At 38.7% G+C, this 20,827-nt stretch overlaps 1 protein-coding gene across 3 annotated transcripts in view; it reads left to right on the top strand.

Moving 5' to 3' along the window:
• The first annotated feature begins 347 nt into the window (after positions 1-347).
• The window catches only part of LOC148940773 (trehalose transporter 1-like protein), a 136,732-nt gene continuing 116,252 nt past the window's right edge, over positions 348-20,827 (top strand). Inside the window, exons 1-3 of one of the 3 annotated variants that reach the window (XM_089105658.1) lie at positions 348-481; positions 9,472-9,604; positions 18,333-18,547. In XM_089105658.1, coding sequence (XP_088961784.1) covers positions 443-481; positions 9,472-9,604; positions 18,333-18,547 — 387 coding nt within the window. In that variant the 5' untranslated portion in view covers positions 348-442. The remainder of the gene's footprint in view (positions 482-9,471; positions 9,605-18,332; positions 18,548-20,827) is intronic. The other 2 variants (XM_089105659.1, XM_089105660.1) reach the window with 2 other exon arrangements.

Below are 20,827 nucleotides of genomic sequence, written 5' to 3'. Positions count from 1 at the left end.
TAAGCCTCTGCAACACTTCAGGTTGCTAGAAAAACATCCAAGGAAATACAAATCGTGAACTATGGCTAGCTTTTTATCTTTCATTGTAAATGGTTTGTTTCTATTTTTCAGATTATTTATTTTTAGTTCCCGCTGAGCAACAGAAAGAAACTAATGTAAATATAATCCATTCCTGATTCATTTATGGCCAACAATGTCAACAGTTTTGATTTTTTTACCTTTGAAATGTCGAAAGCTCTAAAGTCCGGATCGTGCAGTAGAAAACCATGAAATAGCCATAAATGATTTCGTTATCTTGATAATCTACCTCTTAGGTCCCGATTATTTACAATCAATCATACACATACGGTCAATGTAATATATACCTTATTCATGGTCTGCAGCACTTCATCATAAAATTGGATTCTTGTTTTACTAAAGTCATTGGTGTGTTAACTGAGAGATGTCCCCATTCAAGAATGTTGAAAAGGTACTACCTCAAGTAAGTAAAATTGAATATCAAAATTGAGTTTGAAAAGTTTCTTCCTAGGCACCTTTCTTAGAATGTGCAGTTTTAGAAAAGGTAGAGGATGTGTCGACCAAATTTTCACTCTTACGTTAATAATCGAGAAAACACCTTTGGTCCTCAGTTTTAAATATTATGAGCAAGCGTTCGATTCTGTTGATAGAAGAGCTTTAGTAAAGGTATTATCCTTGTATGGTATACCAGGCAAATACATTAAAGTGATTAGTGCTATGTACGAGAATAACACTGCTGCGGTTAAGGTAGGAAATGAGGATAGCAGCTGGTTTTGTATTAAATCAGTAATTGAACAGGGCTGTGTTCTACCCCCTTTATATGGATCAATTTAATGGACATTGTCTTAAAGAGCACAGGAAAGTGCAATGGGAGACCACGGAATCAAATGGGGAAGAAAAACTCTCCTGGAATTATATTGTGCTGATGATTTAAGCATCCTAGATGAAAGTGCGAGCAAAATAAATGAAGTTTTAGAGGTTTTGCGAGTTCAGGGTGCTAGAATAGGTTTGAAAATTAATGTTAAAAAGACTAAGTCACTAAGGCTAGGAATAAGTGAAGATGAAAAGGTGAAGTTGGGTAATGAAAAGATTGATCAGGTGGACAACTTCACTTACCTTGGTAGTATTATTAGTAAAGATGGTTGGAGCAGTGAAGATGTTAAAAGTAGAATAGCCAAGGCTCAAGGTGTTTTTTCACAGTTAAAAAAAGTTTGGAAGAGTAGGAAGATAAGTCTGCAAACCAAGAATAGAATATTAGAAGCTGCAGTGATGACAGTGGTCAAATATGGCTCTGAAGCATGGGCGCTCCGAAAAGTGGATGAAGATTTGCTAGATGTTTTCCAGAGAAATTGCTTAAGAATTGTTCTGGGTACCCGGCTGACTGACCGTATTTCAAACAATAGGCTATACGAAAAATGTGGATCAATACCACTCTTTAGGGCTATAATGAAAGAAAGGTTGAGGTGGCTAGGGCACGCTGTGCGGATGAAGGATGACAGATTGCCGAAGATTTTTCTTTTCGGCCAACCGTCTAGGGCTAAACGGAAAGCAGGTCGTCCTCTTCTGGGGTGGGAGGACGTCATAAAGAAAGATTTAAAGGAAATGGGAACTTCATGGGCGGGCGTAAAAAGGGAGGCTATGACTAGATTGGGATGGAGGAGGAGCTTGCGTAGCTGTCTTGGCCTCAGGTGGCTAGGTGCTGCGGTGAGTTGTTGTTAGTAGTAGTAGTAATAGCTAAAACTTCAGCTAGATTGCTTGGTTCAAAATTCATTCTGAGACAGATGAGTGCTCAGCATGCTTCATTAAACAGTATATTAGAGTTACAATTGCGATAGTCAGAACATAGGTAGACAGAGGCGGTGATACAATTTTGTATTCTGATAGTCACAAAAAAAGCTTAGATTCACGCAGAGGCAATACCTCATTTCACGCAAGAACAGCAGTGTCACCACTAAGTCAACTAGCAGTACAGTGTTTATGACCACAGGAATATGTAAGAATTACAATTTAATAGATTAAAGCTATCCATGGTAAACGAATGCTATTTGCAGGCAAAAAGCAGACAATTAACGTGGGCAATTTCCAAATTTGTCAAGAGATATTTGGCATAATCCCCAGTTGTTTTGGGGATAAGTTTCGAAATTTAAATACAAATGAATGTGCATTGTCAGTTTAATATACATTTACTTATATTTAGTTACCAAAATGTTAATATTATTTGATTTATTGAAGTTATAAAAGTAAAAAAAATTTATATTTTTTCAGTAAAGTGCAAATTTTGTTCTGGCCTTGGGAAGGCATAGGGGTTTTGCGCCCAACTTATGTTAACTTCTGCTCGTTTTGAGTTTGACTCGGTTATTTATTGTAATTTCTGTTCGTTTTTGGGTTTCATTTATTCATTGATGCTGATTTGTGGTAGTTTCACGCTTGGTAGATTATTTGATTTATTTTTGCTCTTTTTTTGTTTAATGGAGTTCTTTACTTTTCTTTGAAAAACTTATTTTGTAGAAAAAGTTTTTTTTTTTATAATTAATTTATGTTCGTTTTATATTGACATAATCTTTTCAGGGAAAAAGAAAATAATACTCTAAACCTTTTCGTTTTTTAAGACTTTATAGTTCGGCCTGCTATTTGTATGCTGGAGAAAATTTTTCAGCAATTTTTAACAACAGACACACTTTTAAAAATCTGGACACAAATAGTACTGTTTAATTTAGTTTCATACCTCCTCTACTTTACCTGAAATAGAAAACTTGATACCGTTCGCAAAAAAAATCTATTTACTTTCTTTGATAGCTTGGATACACTTACGCTATTTTGATTAGGTTACATTTTAAGAGCAGAAGTAGCCCCGAAAGTTTGATCATAATACCTTCAGTTGTTCTTGGGATACTGCTGAGATGCCTTATTCGGAATTCGCATTATCACAGTGTTTTTTTATTTAATCTTAAGTCAACAATTATATTTAAAACATTTGGGGCGATTTAGTGGGTTGGTTTTGATGGGGGACTAGTGCCCCTCCAATCACATTCGAGTATTAAAACGGGCGTCAGCCAGTTTTATTTTCAGTCAGATGAGCCTTTTTCGAAATTTCCACGGCAACTCCTTCGATACGAAGTGCCCTGGCCTAAACAACAACAACAACAAAAAATAATACATTATACCCACGTCGACCTTTACTATAAAAATGTCAAGCCTTCCAATCACTTTCGACTATCAAAAAGGGCACTAGGCCTTTCGATTTCCATTCGAATGAGCACTTTTGGAAACGACAACGCTTTCTATAAACACCTTATATGTCCCCAGGGCATAAATTACAACCCATACCCTGAGGTCATTTTCAAAGACCTAATAACCCTTGCCCTGAAGACTGTGGGGGTAGTGTCCTGCTCAAAGGTATAATTTCCTGAACTTTGAACTGCGTGGAACAAAATGGCTATCTCAAAATCTTTATTGGATGTGTTTGGGGAAATGATGGGCGTGGAAGTTAGTTGCTTTCCAATCACTGTCGACTATTAAAAAAGGCACTAGCCATTTCAATTTCCAATCGAATCAGCCCTTTTTGCAGTTTCTATGAAAACGCGCTCTATAAGAATCGGATTTGCCCCCTTGATATAACTTACAACCCTTGCCCTGATGGCTGTGGAGAGGTTGTCATCCTCAAAGACTTAATTTCCAGAACTTAAAACTACGTTGGATAAAATGGCTATCTCAAAGTCTTGATTAGATGTGTTTGGGGAAAAGGTGGGCGTGAGAAGCGAGTAAGTTGCCCTCTGATCACTTTCGACAATTTAAAAGGGCACTAGCCCTTTGAATTTCCAATCGAAAGAGCCTTTTTTAAAGATTCTACGACAACGCCTTCTATAAAAAACCTTATATGCCCCCAGGGCATAACTTACAACCCTTGCCCTAAGGGCTTGCCCTAAGGGGAGCTGTCCTAAAAAACATAATTTCTATCCGGAAATTAACTACGGTGAACAAAATGGCTATCTCAAAATTTTGATTGCATGTTTTTCGGGAAATGGTGGGCCTGGAAGGGGTGTTAGTCAACTTCCCAGTACTTTCGACTATTAGAAACGGCACAAGTCACTCCAATTTCCAATTGAATGAGCGCTTTTCGAAGTTTCTACGACAACTTCCTCGATACGAAGTGCCCTGCTCTACAGGAAAAAATTAATAAATAATACATTCTGCCAACATCGTTCTTATATGCCCCCAGGGCATAACTTAAAACCCTTGCCCTAAGGACTGTGGGGGAGTGTCCTCCTCCTTACTTAGTCCCCGTTCCTTGTTTCGTTCTTGAGCGTCCCCGTTCTTTACTTAGGCAGCGCGATCGCGCTGCCTATGATTTCTGCAACTACTTTCTGTATTAACCTTATATGCCCCCAGGGCATAACTTACAACCCTTGTACTGAGGGATCTGAGGGTGTTATCATCCTAAAAGTCCTAATTTCCAGAACTTTCAACTACGTTGAACAAAATGGATATCTCAAAATTTTGATTGGATGTGTTTTGGAAAATGGAGGGCGTGAGAGGGGCGTTAGTTGCTATCCAATCACTTTCAACTATTAAAAAGGGCACTATCCCTATCAATTTCCAATTGAATGAGCTCTTTTGAAGTTTCTACGACTGCGCTTTCAATAAAAACTTTATATGCCCCAGGGCATAAATTACAACCCTTGCGTTGAGGGCTCTGAGGGGGCTATCATCCTAAAAGACCTAACTTCCAGAACTTTCAACTACGTTGAACAAAATTGATATCTCAAAATTTTAATTATATATGTTTGAGGACATCGTGGGCGTGAGAGGGGCGTTAGTCACTATCCAATCACTTTCAACTATTAAAAAGGGTACTAGCCACTCCAATTTCCAATCGAATAAGCCCTTTTCGAAGTTTCTACGACAACTCCTTCGATACGAAGTACCCGGTTATGGAGAACAAAAAAAAACACATTGTGCCCACATCGTTCTTTACTTAGGCAGCGCTAGCGCGCTGCTCATGATTACGTTTTCAAAAGAGTGATAAAGCATCGGGATATGATGGTTTTCAGCCTGAACATTTGCTTAACGGGGCTGGCAAATTAATTAAATTTCTTGCAATTTTATTCCAGGCTTTTATCGCCCAACAATGCGTACTCAAAGCTTTGACCGAGCGTTTAGTAACGTGTGTGCCAAAAAATAATGAAAATCTCGATTCCTGTGATTCATATCTCCCAATAACAGTGTGTGTAGTTTTAAGTCAAATGTTTGAAAGGATACTTTAACATGAAATTAGTCTGAAGTGTAACCATGGAGACGATCAGTACGGATTTCGAGGAAGCCTCGGTGTCCAATATTGTTAACCTAACCTTTTTAGGTATCCTTTAACGGCTCATTATCAAAGAAAAGTCTATATTTTTGCGCTTCTGATGTATCGGAGGCTTTTGATTCCGTTCTGGGTTTTCAAGCCATTTTGTTTCTTCTAAGGAGTGGAGTAGGATATACCCTTTCATATGTGCCTGCCTTTGGAAATGGTATCAGAGCGTACCAGATTCCGCAAAGTCTGGTTGCAAGAACAGTAATCTTGTTCTTGTTTGCCGTAGAGTAGAACATGGTTCTGTTTCGATTTCAACCATTTTTAACAGTGCTTTTCGAATCACTACACGTCACAGTCGCCCTTAACTCATTGAGCCCTGCATAGATGCAAGTCACATTTTCTACGCCGATGACATTCTCATTATGTTTGATTACTTTTAAGCACTAGAGACTCTTGTGGATATAATTTACACTAGAGTTAAGGATATTGGACTTTCAATTGGAGGTGAATGGAGCTCGTCAGGAATGATGCAGACCATGTCTGCTGACCACGTACCTCTGGATACGGGGTTTCCCCTAACTAAACACTCCGATCAGGGTGGCCTCAACCTCATGAGGTGGGTGGAGCCCACCCCAGGATTCTCAGTATCCAGGTAAATCCTGGCTCTAATCAGAATCCAGGCCTAGGGTCGGTGGGGCTTGCAACCCTCACCCGAAACCCTTTGCAACGAATAGCTAAGCAACTGCCTCGGATGACCAACCTTCTTTTATCCCATCACGACCCTTGCTTGCCCCTGGACTGAAAAATGACCAGCGTTTGAATCTTACTGACCAAGGTGGCCTCCGAATTGCCAAGAAGTGTCTATTGTCATTCACTCTCGTATTGGATAGAATCGCTAATGCTCGACTCAATCACAAGCAAAGAAAAATGACGGCCCTTGTTTGTTATGCCCCGACAAACGAAGCCGACGCCGAAACAAAGGATACTTTCTACTCTTCCCTGATGAATGAATTGGCTAAGATATCCCCGCACGATATTGTCATTCTCTTGGGTGACCTTAATGCAACTGTGAGTGACAAACACAACTAATGGTGACAAGCTATTGGACCAATTGCTCTTGATTCCCTAAATGATAAGGGTCGAATGCCCCTACAGCTCTACAGCACGAACAACCTTATGATTACGTATACCATGTTCGCAAGGAAGGACATTCACAAATATAAAAGGTATAGCAATGACGGCCATACCAAAAAAATGATCGACTACATCATCATGTCACAGAGATGGAGGTCTTCGATCAGTAACTGCAGGACGTATAGGGGAGCTGAGATTGGCAACACTGACCATCACCTCGTCGTCGCTAACATACGACTAAGGCTCAAAGCCCATCGCTCAGAACCAAGACTAGCCAAGGTCGATATCTCTCACATCTGCGATCAGAAGATACGGTCGAAATATGCCATTGATGTTTCGAACAGCTTTGACGCACTCCTGCCATTTGAAAATTGTGAAAACATCTGGTTCTCGTTCAAAGAGAATGTTCTGGAACCAGCGACAGGAAATGTTGGAAGGAAAAAGCACGCTAATAAAGCGTTGATTGAGTCGGATACGCTTGACGTCTATAGAGCAGAGACGCAAGCCGAGGTTACTCGGCGACATGCCAACCTATAGAAGCCTTAATGGGGTTCGCAACAAACTGATACAGCGAGAGAAGAAACTTTTTGTTGAAAGGAAGACACATGAGCAAGAAGGTGCAGCTAAGAAAGGTGACATTGGCAGTCTCTATAAGCATCTCCGTGATCTAACAGGCGACATAGCCCCCTAGGTTGCATCTGTTGTCTCAGCGGATGGCCAGCCGCTCAGTGACGAAGCTGCCCAGGTCAGTCGATGGAAAGACCACTTCTCGGGCCTCCTGAACGCCGAAGCCGTAACGCAGACTGACCAGGAACTCATCAGCCTTGCCGCCAGAACCCATGAACTGCTGACAAGTGACACAGATACTCCTTTCAGGTCGTCAGATATCTAAACAGCAGTATAACGTTTGAAGAATAACAAAGCGGCAGGCGTATGTGGAATATCCGCGGAGCTCCTGAAGTATGCTGGACCGGCGATGCTACTTTGGCTCCATATGCTGTTTTCTTTGGTTTGGCTCACAGAATGGATCCAGAAGGACTGGCGAGCAGTTATAATCCTGCCCTTATGGAAGAAAAAGGGGAGCAAGAGCATCTGTTCGAGCTACAGAGGCATAACGCTACTTTCAGTGCCTGGAAAGCTCTTTGCTATGACCGTGCTGGATAGATGCACGAGTATCCTCAGAAGAAAGAGGAGAGTCCAGCAGGCGGGGATTATGCCCGGGAGATCCACTGTCGAAAAAATCTTTACCATGCGCCAGTTAATTGAGAAGACGAAGGAATTCAGAAGGAAAGCATATCTCGCCTTTGTGGACTTCAAGGTTGTGTTTGACTCGGTGGATCGCAACTCGCTCTGGCCGATACTTCGATCAACTGGTCTACCAGGCAAATATTGCAAGTTCTTCGAAAAACCTTACGAAGAGACCGTGCGTTGCGTCCAAGTCAACGGCAAACGGAGCACGACATTCGGCATCAAAACCGGTGTACGCCAAGGGTGTGCAGCCGCCCCGGAACTGTTCAATTGCGTGATAGACCATGTCATGACACGAACAACAAATCACCTACCCTTTGTTCTGCAGTTTGGAGATCGCATTCTGACGGACGCTGACTTCGCAGATGATCTTGGTCTTGTTGCTGACTCGATTGACCAGTTGACTGACGCTCTGGAAGTTCTACAGGAAGAGGCAGCAAAGGTGGGGCTGAAAATAAACTGGCTTAAGACAAAGATAATGACAATTGAGCCCCCAAGCCCAGTCTCACCTCCTGAGAACATAACTGTTTGAGGAGCTCCTGTTGAAGTTGTAAAGAACTTCGCTTATCTTGGCCCCGTGCTGTCTAAAGAAGGCTCTATAGAGGAAGAGGTGTACAGCCAAATTTCAAAAGCCTCGTCTATTGTCGGAAGGCTCAACAATCTCTAGAGAATGCTGCATATATCTAGGCGCACGAAGATGCGAATTTATAATGCATCTGTAGGCTCGGTCCTCCCCTATGCAGCGGAAACCTGGCCTCTTAAATCAACAATCCTCAGCATGATAGACGTCTGCCAGACGAAACAGCTCCGTCGGATTGAGGGACTTTGATAGGATGATTTTTTAAGCAATATAAGGTTGTTCGCGATCAACCCCCAAGTTCCGTTCTCCAACCAAATAGCGCATCGCACTCTCAGATAATTCGGATACCTACGTATGCCGACGACAACCCCAGCCCGAATAGTCTACGATTTTGACATTAAAGCTAATGGTTGGTCTCGCCCGAGGGGCAGACCTCAGACAAGGTGGAAGGATAGCCTCAACAAATTCCTTGAGATAGCTAATATCACTGTCGAAGAGTTCCCACTAATAGCAGTAGACCGGTCAGCCTGGAGGAGCAGAGTTGCGACGCTCTCTACGCCACCCCCCAACGTGGTAGGAGCCTTAAGTCAAGTCGAGTAAGTCAATTACCCCTTCAAAAACTGAATTCCTCGTTTCCGATTCCCAGAAACCACCAAATATAATTATTCATGTTGGCCCTGCCAAAATATATTCCTCCACTGCACTTCGTGGTCTTCTGTTTGGTGGATTTACTAAAGCCACAAGGACACATCATAATTGCTCTGAAGGAAAAACTGAGACCTTAAGGGACAAATTGATAAAAGAATGCTGGGTATGCTTTATAATTAATTTTTTGTGCCTCATGCATTTTTCCTTATACCAATTTGGCAGTTTTTGTCTGTGATCAAACGCAATCAAATCAGTTTTCTCAGACGATAATCCGATTGTTTTAGAGTTTTACACCATAAGAGTTTGATTGCGTTAGGCCTTTCCTATCCCCTCTTCTCCTCAACATATTCGAATTTTTCCATGCTTCCCACATATTTCCCACAATTCTCCGATTTTCTAAAATTATATGTAACTTGGTTCCCCCCAGAAAGAAATTTGAAAACCTCTCCTACACAATGAACTTTTAAAACAACGAAATAATCGAAATTTTTCTTTTTGTTTAATGCAATGTGTCAACTTGTATTACTTGATTTTTTTATTATTGCAGGTATACTCAGCCTTTGCCGTAGGTCTCGCTATGTTCTGCCTTGGTTTTGACCAAGCATGGTCTTCTCCGGCGATTCCGAGTCTGAAGAATGAACTCAAACTTAATTTAAGTGAGACGGATCTTGAAATAATAAGTAAATAAGGTTTCTGTTCTATTGTTTCGAATAGATTCTGTGTACAAAATTAAGTTAAATACAACGCAATTTGCAATTCAAAGTAAACTCTGAAATTGTATTAGGCCTTCATCTTGAATTGTATTTTTTGAATGAAATAACTGTTAATGCGGTTGACAATTATTGAGATAACTAGAACTAACGTTGTTTTTAAGGAGGCATTGGGTTTAAGGGGGCCCAAAACATGATTAAAAAAGTTTCTTGTGACTGGTTTAATTCTGTTTCTGATGCGAAACAAACTTTAGATTGGTTCCATAGGCCCCGAAAATGGGCCTGAAAACTTTTTAATTCCAATCTGCTTAAAACATATATCTTCAAGTCTTTAGGCTTCAAGGTTAAATGAATGCAAAAGAATTTAGATCATCCGAAGATGCCCATTTTTTTTTCCTGATAGCCTTGAAACTTATATCCATAAGTCCTTTGGCCAAAGGAACCTCAAACAAACAAAAAATATATATATATAAATTGGTTTGCGAAAAATGTGCCTCCTTATCCACAGAATGATACCTCGCTTTTCACTTTAATTTTGACGAAACTAATATGATAGTGAACTAAACTTCTTTGATTTTATTGGTCTTATAGCTCAAAGTACGCTTTACTTTTCAAGATTGTAATTCAGTGTCCTAGGTAAGGAATCAATTTTGTTTACGAAATAAGGGCATTCTTATGACTCAAATCTATAATAGTTTTATAATCCATAAACTTGGTTCAGCAAAATGATTAAGGCAACAACTCAGAACGCTAACAAAAAATACTAAGTAGGATGAAGGACAGTTTTAAGGGTGTTTTCCATATACGTTTTGGTCACACAGTTTGGGCTTGTTATCGCTGCAAAGGTATGAATTATTAAAGTAGTGTTGACAAGGGTTCGCAAATCAGATTTCTGAAAACTATTATATTGACTTTACAGAAAACAATACATTTTTTAAATATCAGAAAAAAACGGGATGTTTCAAGAACAAAATCATAGGCAGCGCAATCGCACTGCCTAAGTAAAGAATGATTTTGGCAAAATGTATTATTTATTTATTTATTTCTTCTTTTGACCAGGGCACTTCGTACCGAAGCAGTTGTTGTAGAAACTTCGAAAAGGGCTCATTCGATTGGAAAGTGGAGTGGCTTGCGCCCTTTTTAATAGTCGAAAGTGGTTGGAAGGCAAGTAACACCCCTTCCACGACCACCATTTCCCCAAGCACATCCAATCAAAATTTTGAGATAGCCATTTTGTTATGCGTGCTTGATTTCCACATAGAAAACATGTTTTTGAGGAGGACACTCCCGCATAACCCTCAGGGCAAGGGTTGTAAGTTGTGTCCTGGGGGCATAAACGATTTTTATAGAAAGTGTTTACGTAGAAACTTCAAAAATAGCTCATTCGATTAGAAATTCAAAGGGTTTAGTACCCTTTTTAATAATCGAAACTGTCTGGAGGGCAACTAACCCCCCTCTCACGCCTACTTTTTCCCCAGACACATCCAATCAAAATTTTGAGATAGCCCTTTTGTTCAACGTAGTTGAAAGTTCTGAAAATCTGGTCTTTGAGGATGACAACCCCCCCCCCCCACAGCCCTCAGGGCAAGGGTTATAAGTTATTCCCTGGGGGCTTATAAGGTTTCCATAGAAAAAGTTGTCTTAGAAACTTCAAAATGGGCTCATTCGATTGGAAATTGAAATGGATAGTGCCCTTTTTAATAGTCGGAAGTGAATGGAGAGCAACAAACCCCATTCTCACGCCCACCATTTTCCCAAACACATTCAATCAATGCTTTGAAATAGCCATTTTGTTCAACGTAGTTGAAAGTCTGGAAATTATGTATTTGAGGATGACAAACCCCCGAGATACTTCAAAAGGGGCTCATTCAATTGGAAATTGAGAGGTTTAGTGCCCTTTTTAGTAGTCGAAAATGATTGGAGGGTAACTAACACCCCTCTCACGCTCACTATTTCCCCAAACAGATCCAATCAAGATTTTCAGATTGCCCTTTTGTTCAACGTAGGCTAGTTGAAAGTTCTTGAAATTAGGTCTTTGAGGATGACACTCCCCCCAGAGCCCTCAGAGCTAATGTTATAGGTTATGCCCTGGGGGCATATAAGTTTTTATTAAGAACTTTGTCAAAGAAACTTGAAAAAGGGCTAATTTGATTAGAAATTCAAAGGGCTAGTGCCCTTTTAAGTAGTCGGATCTGATTGGAGGGCAACTAACCCCCCTCTCACCCCCACAATTTCCTCAAACACATCCAATCAAAATTTTGAGATAGCCATTTTTTCAACTAAGTTGAAAGTTTTGGAAATTAGGTTGAAGATTACAGGAAATTATGAAGATTGAGGAAATTAGGTCTTTGAAGATATACTTTGGGAGCACATAAGGTTTTTATGGAAAGCTTTGTTGTAGAAACTTCAAAAAGGGATCATTCGATTGGAAATTGAAAGGGCTATTACCATTTTTAACAGTCGAAAATGATTGACTATGCCCTGCGGGCATTTTTTTTTTTTTTTTTTTTTTTTTTTGTTTACGTTTGACGTTGTTATATTTTTTCTGACGACATTGGCCTTCTAATTTTATGAGTTCACTTTGTACTTTGTTTTTGTTTTTAACGTTTTTACGTATTTGACATTGACCCTTTTATAATTTTCTGTTGTTGTTTGATTGTTTGTTTTTGTTATTCTTTTTTCGCTGTATTTGACGCTAAAGTGCGAATTCGGCCCTTTTGGGCTTGTGATAGCCTTTTTTCAGCAATAAATCGTATCTTATCTTATATAAGGTTTCTATTATTGGGAATTGAGAGGGCTACTGCCCTTATTAATGGTCAAAAGTGATCGGAAGGCAAACGCCCCTCCACGTACCCATCATTTCCCCAAACACTTTCGATCAACATTTTGATATAGCGATTTTGCTGAACGTAGTTGAAGGGTCCGGAAATTATGTTTTTAGTATGACAACCCCCCACAGCCCTCGGGACTAAGGTTTTTAGTTATGCCCTGGGGGAACATAATTTCATATAGAAAGTGTTGTCATAAAAACTTCAAAAAGGGTTCTTTCGATTGGAAATTGAGAAGGCTATTGCCCTTTTTAAAAGTCGAAAGTAATCAGAAGGAGAATCCCCCCCGCCCATCATTTCCCCAAACATTTGCGATCAACATTTTGACATGGCCATTATGTTCAAGGTAGTTGAAAGGTCTGGAAATTATGGCTTTGAGGATGACAACCCTCCCCCATAACCCTCAAGACAAGGGTCGTAACTTATACCTTTGGGTCATTTAACGATTTTATTGAAATTTTTGTCGTGGAAGCTTCAAAAAGGGCTCCTTTGATTGGAAATTGAGAGGACTAGTGCCTTTCTTTTTAGTTGAAAGTGATCAGAGGGCAAATGTCTCCCTCCACGCCTATCATTTCCTCAAACACTTCCAATCAAAGTGTCGATATAGCCATTTTGTTAAGCCTATCAGAAAGGTCTGGAAATTATGTCTTTGATGATAACAAATCCTCCCAGCCCTCAGGGCAAGGGTTGTAAGTTGTGCCCTGGGGACATATAGGGTTTTTATAGAAAGTGTGGTCATATAAACTTCAAAGGGCGCTCATTGGATTGGTAATCAGAGGGCAACTACCTCCCCCCCCCTACACCCACGTCATATTGTCCCGAAATGTGTCTAATAAAAATTTTGAGATAGCCATTCTATTCAAAATAGTCTAAATATCATATAACAAGGCCTTTGGGGTTGAAACAAACCCTAGAGACTGGGAGCAAGGGCTGTAAGTTATGCCCAGGGGAAATTAAGCATTCTTATGGAAGGGATTTTTGTTTAACTTAAGCAGAATTGTACTTTACTGAAAAAAATTCTTTTAAATGTTTTAACTTTTATAACTTTACGAAATCAAAAATTAATTAAGATTTTAAGGAAAAAATATCAGCATTATGTATATTAAACTGACAATGCACATTTTTTCCAGTAAATTCATTTGAATTTTTTCAGTAAAGCAAAAATTATATTCTGGCTTTTAGAAAGCATAGGGTTTAGAACCCTACTCAGATTAATTTCTGCTCGTTTTGAGTTTGGCTTATTTTGATTTCTGTTTGTTTTGGGTTTTATTTATTTATTAATACTGATTTGTGGTAGCTGTATGTTTGGTAGATTATTTGATTCTATATTTGTTCATTTTTGGTTTAATGGAGTTCGTTACTTTTTTTTGAAAAGCTTATTTTGTGCAAAAAGTTTTTTTTATTAATTGCTTTAATTAGGCTACGTGTTGCTGGAGTAACAAATATAATTTTTATGAAGCGGTACTTTAGTGCCAATAGCAACGACTTTAAGGATTTAATTTTGTTCTTTACTTTTAGTTGATAAAATTTTATTTTTTCATGTCAACAGATATGGTAGTTTTTCTTAGGTACTGCACAATAAAAATGAACATTTATCCTAATTTGTGCCAACAACACTATGTCCGTTTTTGCTGATAAGATCTTACTTTTCTGATCTTGCATAATTTTGCTCAGACTTTTGTTATCTTGCCTAAGCTGAGTGCTAAAAACATCAACATCCCTGACCTCAGTCAAAAGTACTTAAATTTAAATGTTTCTGCTCAAAAGGACACTGAATAGAGGACTCCAATGACATTCCTATCAATGATAAGATAAGATAATGATTTTCAGTGATGATAGATGATACCACAGATGTTGGTATACAGAAACAGCTTGCCGTTGGCAGTTGTGTGGTGTTTTGAAAGTCTTGATATGCAGGTTGACGTTTTAGATCTCATAGAGTGTTCTGATGGAAGATTTGAGACGCTTTTTAGTTTAATGTTGGACTCTCTGACAAATACCATTAGAGAACTGGATATTTTTTGGTGCTGACACCTGCAATGCTATGTTCGGCTCTGATAACTCTGTTGTTGCCAGGATTACAGCTCTGTATCCATGAATCACCTTTGTAAAGAGTAGTAGCCACATGATTCATCTTCTAGCCTCTTACGCTTGAAAGCAGATACCCAAGCAGCTAGAGGATCTTTAAACAACCATTTACACTCATTTTAGTCTCAGTGCCAAACGCTGGTCTGACCTGGAGCAGATTCAAACTTTCACGCAGACAGACCTGCGGAGTATCTTAGCACCTGGCCAAACCAGATGGCTGTCCCTAAAGATGTGTGTAGATAGGATCTTGGAACAGTAGAATGCTCTAGTGTTGTATTTTGAGCTAGTATCTCTAGAAGACCCGACGCATGCTAATGACCGCACCCTACAAGCTTTGAAAAACCGCTTACTCTGGATCCAGATCCCCTTACTCCGAATTTCAAAGTTATGTGACTGAACCTCCTTTGCAGCTTCAACTTACCTTTTCAGAGTGAAAAATCGCTTTTCCGCAAGATCAAACCGGTGGTTGAGACTCTTCTCAAAACACTGGCGATAAATTTTATGAAACCCGGTTACGTCTGCAGGGTGGGAACGGTCGCCCTTGAATTGGATCCTCTGCTAGAAGACGAATATTTACCCCTGTTCGAAGCATATCTTGGTGTTGAAGCTCATGAAACTCCCGATACTTTGCAATCGAAAGATCTTACACGAGCTTCACAGTCGTCGGTACTACTGATATACGAAGAAGCTAGGAAATTCTATGTTGAAGCCATACTTTAGATCAAAAGGTGATTTGTTTTTGAATCAGAAATTTTTTTTCTAGCTGAACTAGTATATCTGGGAAAGGCCATGGACTCTTCAGCCACTCAGCTCTTGATGCGCTTGCTGAAAAAATACAAGATGCCCGGTTGGAACGCCAATCAAATTGTTGAGGAATGGAGGGTGATGCAAGTAACAATGACCGACAAAGGTGACATTGTTGACTTTTGGAAGAGTGTGGTGGTGGTTAGAACGCCAGCTGGGGCACCTCAGTTTGGGAATGTTCTACCGGTGGTTAGGTATTTACTCAGTTTGCCCTTTCCTAACGGTGTTTTTGAGACATTTTCCAGCGTCGTGAAGAACATGAAAACAGAAAAGCGTAACAAGCTGAAAACTGCTACGCTAAGAGCCATTTTACAGTCGAAAATTGGCATGAGACGTGCCGAAAAGAACTCAAGTTCGTTGTGCTTGAATAGACAGTTTCTTGATAAAATGAAAATGTGAATCAAACGCTACAGTTGACGAATGTGATTGAATAAATTAGTCTCAGACTATAGTCAATATGTAAAGTAAACTCAGATGGAAAACTCAGCTCAGAATTAGCTCCAGAAAATGCGAGTCACGGAGAGGAGCCCTCGTCATCCTATCCTCCATTGTTGCACAGCGAAAAATCTCGGGAGATTTGACATGTTGCGATTAGTGTGAGACTTCATCTTGGTCAATTTGCTTTATCTATGGTGCAGTCTTGACGTTCTGATTTGTCTGAGTCGGTTTCCCCGAACTCTCTTGTTTTTTGTTTTTTTTTTCTACTGTTCCTTGCATATTTGATATCTTTTATTTATCCAACAATCTTTTGGTGTTTTGTGTATGATGTTCTGAGAAGTAAATGGTTTGCAAACACAACTTCTGAGGTAGTTCGAGGTTGTTGTGATTTGCATATTTTCAATATAGGAATCTTACCAAAGGTGAGTTCGATGATCCACTCAGTCAAAGACTGTAATTCAATTGCAATGAAACTTCAAAATCTTATTTCCAGCCATTTCATTGCAATAAGGACCTAGTCCTTGGCGAATAACATTGGTGAATTTTTGTTTCCCAAGTGACACCTTTTCAAGGGCAGACTTGGGAGGAAGGCTTTTTATCATTGGCACAAGTCTATCCACAACACTTACGAGCAAGTCATTTTCTACAATAAATGCAGCTATTTTGGCCTATGTGGTCTCCAATTCATGCTTGTTTACAGAAGGCATGTAATTGAGTGCTATGGTGCCACGCTTTGCAGTGTCTTGGCTTCTGACATGCTCTTTGTGGTAATCTGACCCCATATGTTTTCTCAGCTCCGACTTCCCACATTCTAGAGATTTCTTGCAATACAAGCAACAGGCATTTTCATCTGAAGAAGCCTGACTGTAAATTATTTTATTCCTGGAAAAAAAAAATTCCTGGCAAGAATCGAAAATCCTGTTTCTTGTCCTGCAAAATCCGGGAAGGAGAAATACTAGAGATAAAAAGTCCGGTAAATTCCCTGATTCCTGCAAACAATTTTTTTTCCTGGCAAGGAACCCGTTTGTCCTGCAAAATCGGAGCAAGTGGAAACACTGTCTTGAACAAAATGTGTTGACAAATACCATGTCCGCTTTTTATCTTATCAGTCTGCTAATTTCTTAAATATTTTGATGGGGAACAACTTTTTGTTCCCCATCAAAATTAGTAGTCATCAACGATTAAATTGAAATTAGTAGAAAATAAGATTTCGTTCTTCCTCACAGTTTGATTACAAAAATCAAAGGAACAAAAATCTTTAAAACTACCTTAAATTGTAGCTAAACTGCAGAAAGGGAAAAAAAAATCAGATTTAGCTATAATAAATACGTCCGAAAAGGGATACCAATACCTCTGACGGTAGACTACTTCCGATTTTCAAGACTGACACGTGTATTTTACATCTTATTCCTTTTTCTGATTTTCACCATCACTTATGTGTTAAAATATGAACAGAATTTGATTTGGCTCAGATTCAACTCCAGAAAATACGAGTCAAAGAGAGGAGCCCTCGCCATCCTAGCCTCCATTGTTGCATAGCGAAAAATCTTGGGAGATGTGACATGTGGTGATTTGTGACTATGGTGCAGTCTTGACGTGCTGATTTGTCTGAGCCGGTTTCCTCGAAGTCTCTTGTTTTTTTTGTTTTTTCTACTGGTCCTCTCATAGTTGATATGTTTTATTTATGCGACAATCTTTTGGTCTTTTATGTATAAAGTTCTGAGAAGTAAATGGTTTGCAAACACAGCTTCTGAGGTAGTTCGAGGTTGTTTTGATTTGCAGATTTTCATTACACGTACGAAAGGAACCTTACCAAAGGTTAGTTCGACGATCCACTCAGTCAAAGACTGTAATTCAAAACTGTATTGAAAGTTCAAAGTCTTATATTCCGCCATTCCAAGGAATCCGCTTACATTGAAATTAGTAGAAGATAAGATTTCGTTCTTCCTCACAGTTCGATTACAAAAATCATAGGAACAAGAATCTTTCAAACTGCCTTAAATTTGTAGCTAAACTGCAGAAAGGGAAAAATATAAATCAGATTTAGATATAAAAAATACGTCCGAAAAAGGAGACCAATACCGCTTTTTTTTTTAAAGACTGACACGTGTATTTTAGATCTTAATCCTTTTTCTGACTTTCAGCATCACTTATGTGTTAAAATAAGAACAGAAATTGCATTTGCTCTGGAAAATCAACATAGCTATACAGTTTTCTAGCTATTTCCCGTTAGGAAAAATTTCAGGATTTTTCGGTTCTGCTGACAAGAATTTTTAGGATTTTTGGTCGGCGGTACAGGATTTGAAAATTTTCGAAGTAGAAACACTGGTTTGAGGTCTATCTTATTCTGACAATTGTTAAAGTAGATGGCGGCAGGCAAAATGCCAATTAGAGCACATTGAGCGGCGGCTACAGTGCACGTTTTGAATCGGAATATCTACGAAATCTTTGTTTCTTTTATTTGATGCTAAAACTGGCTATGATGATCATGTTTTTCCTTCGTTTTTTTTCTTCCTCTCTTTTTTTCATTTTTTTTTTAGCGAGCATTAGTCCAGCCGGTTCATTTCTTGGTGCACTTTGCGTTGGAATGCTGATTAATTCATTGGGAAGGCGCGGGACGGTTATGGCTCTATCACCCCTTTATATTGCAAGCTATTTGCTTACTGGTTTCGCTGTTAATCGAATAATGATAATCATTGGACGCTTTGTATGTGGCTTTCTTGCGGGAGCAGCGTCACCGGCTTCACAAGTATATGTAAGCCAAATACAATTTAATTCTTTCCCAGTGTCTTTCGCCGAGCGTCCTTAGGCTTTTTTGAGCAACAATTTTACAGCTATGTAGAATAAAACATGTAACTTCCTCATTTTATTTGTTACTTCTGCAAGTTATATTCTTTCGTTTACTTTTCTTAGTTTATCTTTTTCCAATCCTTTTATTTTTAGCTTTTAGATACATGATAGAAAAAAAAAGACAAACAAAAAATTGAAAACTAATTAATAAGGATTTTTACTTTTTGTTTGTCTCTCGTTTTTTTTTTTTAAGTGTATTTTCGTTATTTACTTTTTTTCCTCTTTTTTTCTTCGTATGTTTCCTTTTTTCCGCAAAAGTGTTCTTGAAGTCTCCTCTCTACTTTGTATTCATATTCTACTTGTAACGCCTTAAAAATTGAGATATTACATTTACAAAACTTAAATTTGGCCTGTTTCTCTTGTACTATAGGTCTTAACAAAATGACTTCCAGGATTTTTAGTGAATTCTAAACCAACTTCGAATTTTGTTCAAAATAAGGATCTATTTTCAAGGAATTTTTCAAACCTTACTTGTCGAATAGTTGTCAAACGGAGCCTGATAGCATGCTTTAAGACTGCTGTAGATTCCATCTTAAAATTCATATGTATTCATGTCATAAACATCATTTAAGTTTATTAAGGACCAGTGTCTTGGTGAAGGATCTGAACGTTTGGAAAAGCCTTTTGGAAAATTTGAAATGTAAATCAATTCCAGAAAGATTTATTCGCCTGGCGCATCATCATCAGAAATCTCGGTAGAAAAAAAAGTAAAAAAAGTTCGCCTTTAACTTCACTTTCAGGGCAGAGACGGGAATTGGTGAGGAAAGATGACTTCCAAAAACGCCTTTTCCACAATCCTTTTTTTTTGCAAATTGACACAGTTGCTCTAAGCTGATGTAGAAAAAAGATCATTTTGACATCCGGGATGCACAAAATGTCTCTCAATTTCATTGGTTTTGTTGACTTTCCGCGTTTGTTTGTTTTTTTTGTTGTTTTTTTTCTTCGGCGTTTTCCTTGTTTATATTATTTTATTAACGCTGAAGAAGAGAGACGGTTGTTCTCTCGAAATATTAGCTTTGTTTTTTTCTTCAGTATTTTCGTTTGGCCTTTAAAAACTCCATTTTTGATCGTTTTCCTTCTTTAGGTTAAATGTCAAACTCAATATTCCCTGAAAGTTTCAACTTAACACCACTAGTTGTTTGTGAAATATTACAAAAACGCTCCTTTCAAAGCATGAATGCATAAAGATGTCTTTTAAGATTTATTTCAAGAATCCTCTCAACATTCTATTGCAGGCTTTAACCTAATACCCTAAGCTATTCCCGAGATAATGTGCTTTCTCCCTTTTGTCATTATAGATACACATATCGTCTTTTGATTTACTTTAACATCCCCCTCAACATGTCCTGAAAGGTCCAATTTATTACCCTTAGTCATTCCTGGGATATTTCAAACAAGCCCTTTTGGCAACCTGAATATACAAAGCGCATTTTGATTTAATTCAGGGTTTTCCGCAGCATTCCCTGAAAGTTTCAACTGAATATTCCTTGTTGCACCTGCAATACTAAAAATACACCTTTTTGACAGCCTTTTTTAGCCGTTTTTGAAATATTGCATACACCTTTTTAACAATCTGGATAAACATAGTGAGTTCTGGTTTGGTTTAACATCTTCCTCAGCAAACCCCTGAAAGCTTCAGCTTAATATCCCAGCTTTCGCTCAGTTATTGTAGATAAGTCCTTTTGACAACCTGGGCACACAAGGTACCTTTTGATTTTAAACTTTACATCCTGAGCTGTTCCTTTAATATTGCAAATACACTTTTTTGAACACCATGATACACATTGTCTTTTGAATTTGTTTAAGATACCCTTCACCATACCATACAAGTTTCATCTTAATGTCCTTAGCCGTTTCTGAAGTAATGCACAAAGATCCTTTTGAAAATGTAGATGTTTTGATGCAGTTCGACATTCCCTCAACATGTCCTGTAAGTTTCGCCTTATTAGTAGAGGGGACCCTAAAGCCCCCACGACTCACCCCTGCTGCCACCTACAACTTTTTTAACACCATATATTGGCACGAGAACCACGTGGTTTATGGTTTTTGTCAGTGAGAATTTGAAAAACAGGAATTTTGTCACATTTTTGTATGTTTTTATGGACTTTGTCAGTGAGAATTTGAAAAAACTGGATGTTTTATGGTTTTTGTCAGTGAGAATCTGAAAAACAGGAATTTTGTCACA

Source organism: Artemia sp. Qi Xiang Cuo, chromosome 19 (assembly GCF_049724085.1).
Source record: "Artemia sp. Qi Xiang Cuo chromosome 19, ASM4972408v1, whole genome shotgun sequence".
NCBI lineage: Eukaryota > Metazoa > Arthropoda > Branchiopoda > Anostraca > Artemiidae > Artemia > Artemia sp. Qi Xiang Cuo.
The sequence above is the reverse complement of the archived record's forward strand: the minus strand, read 5'-3'. Positions and strand labels throughout refer to the sequence as shown.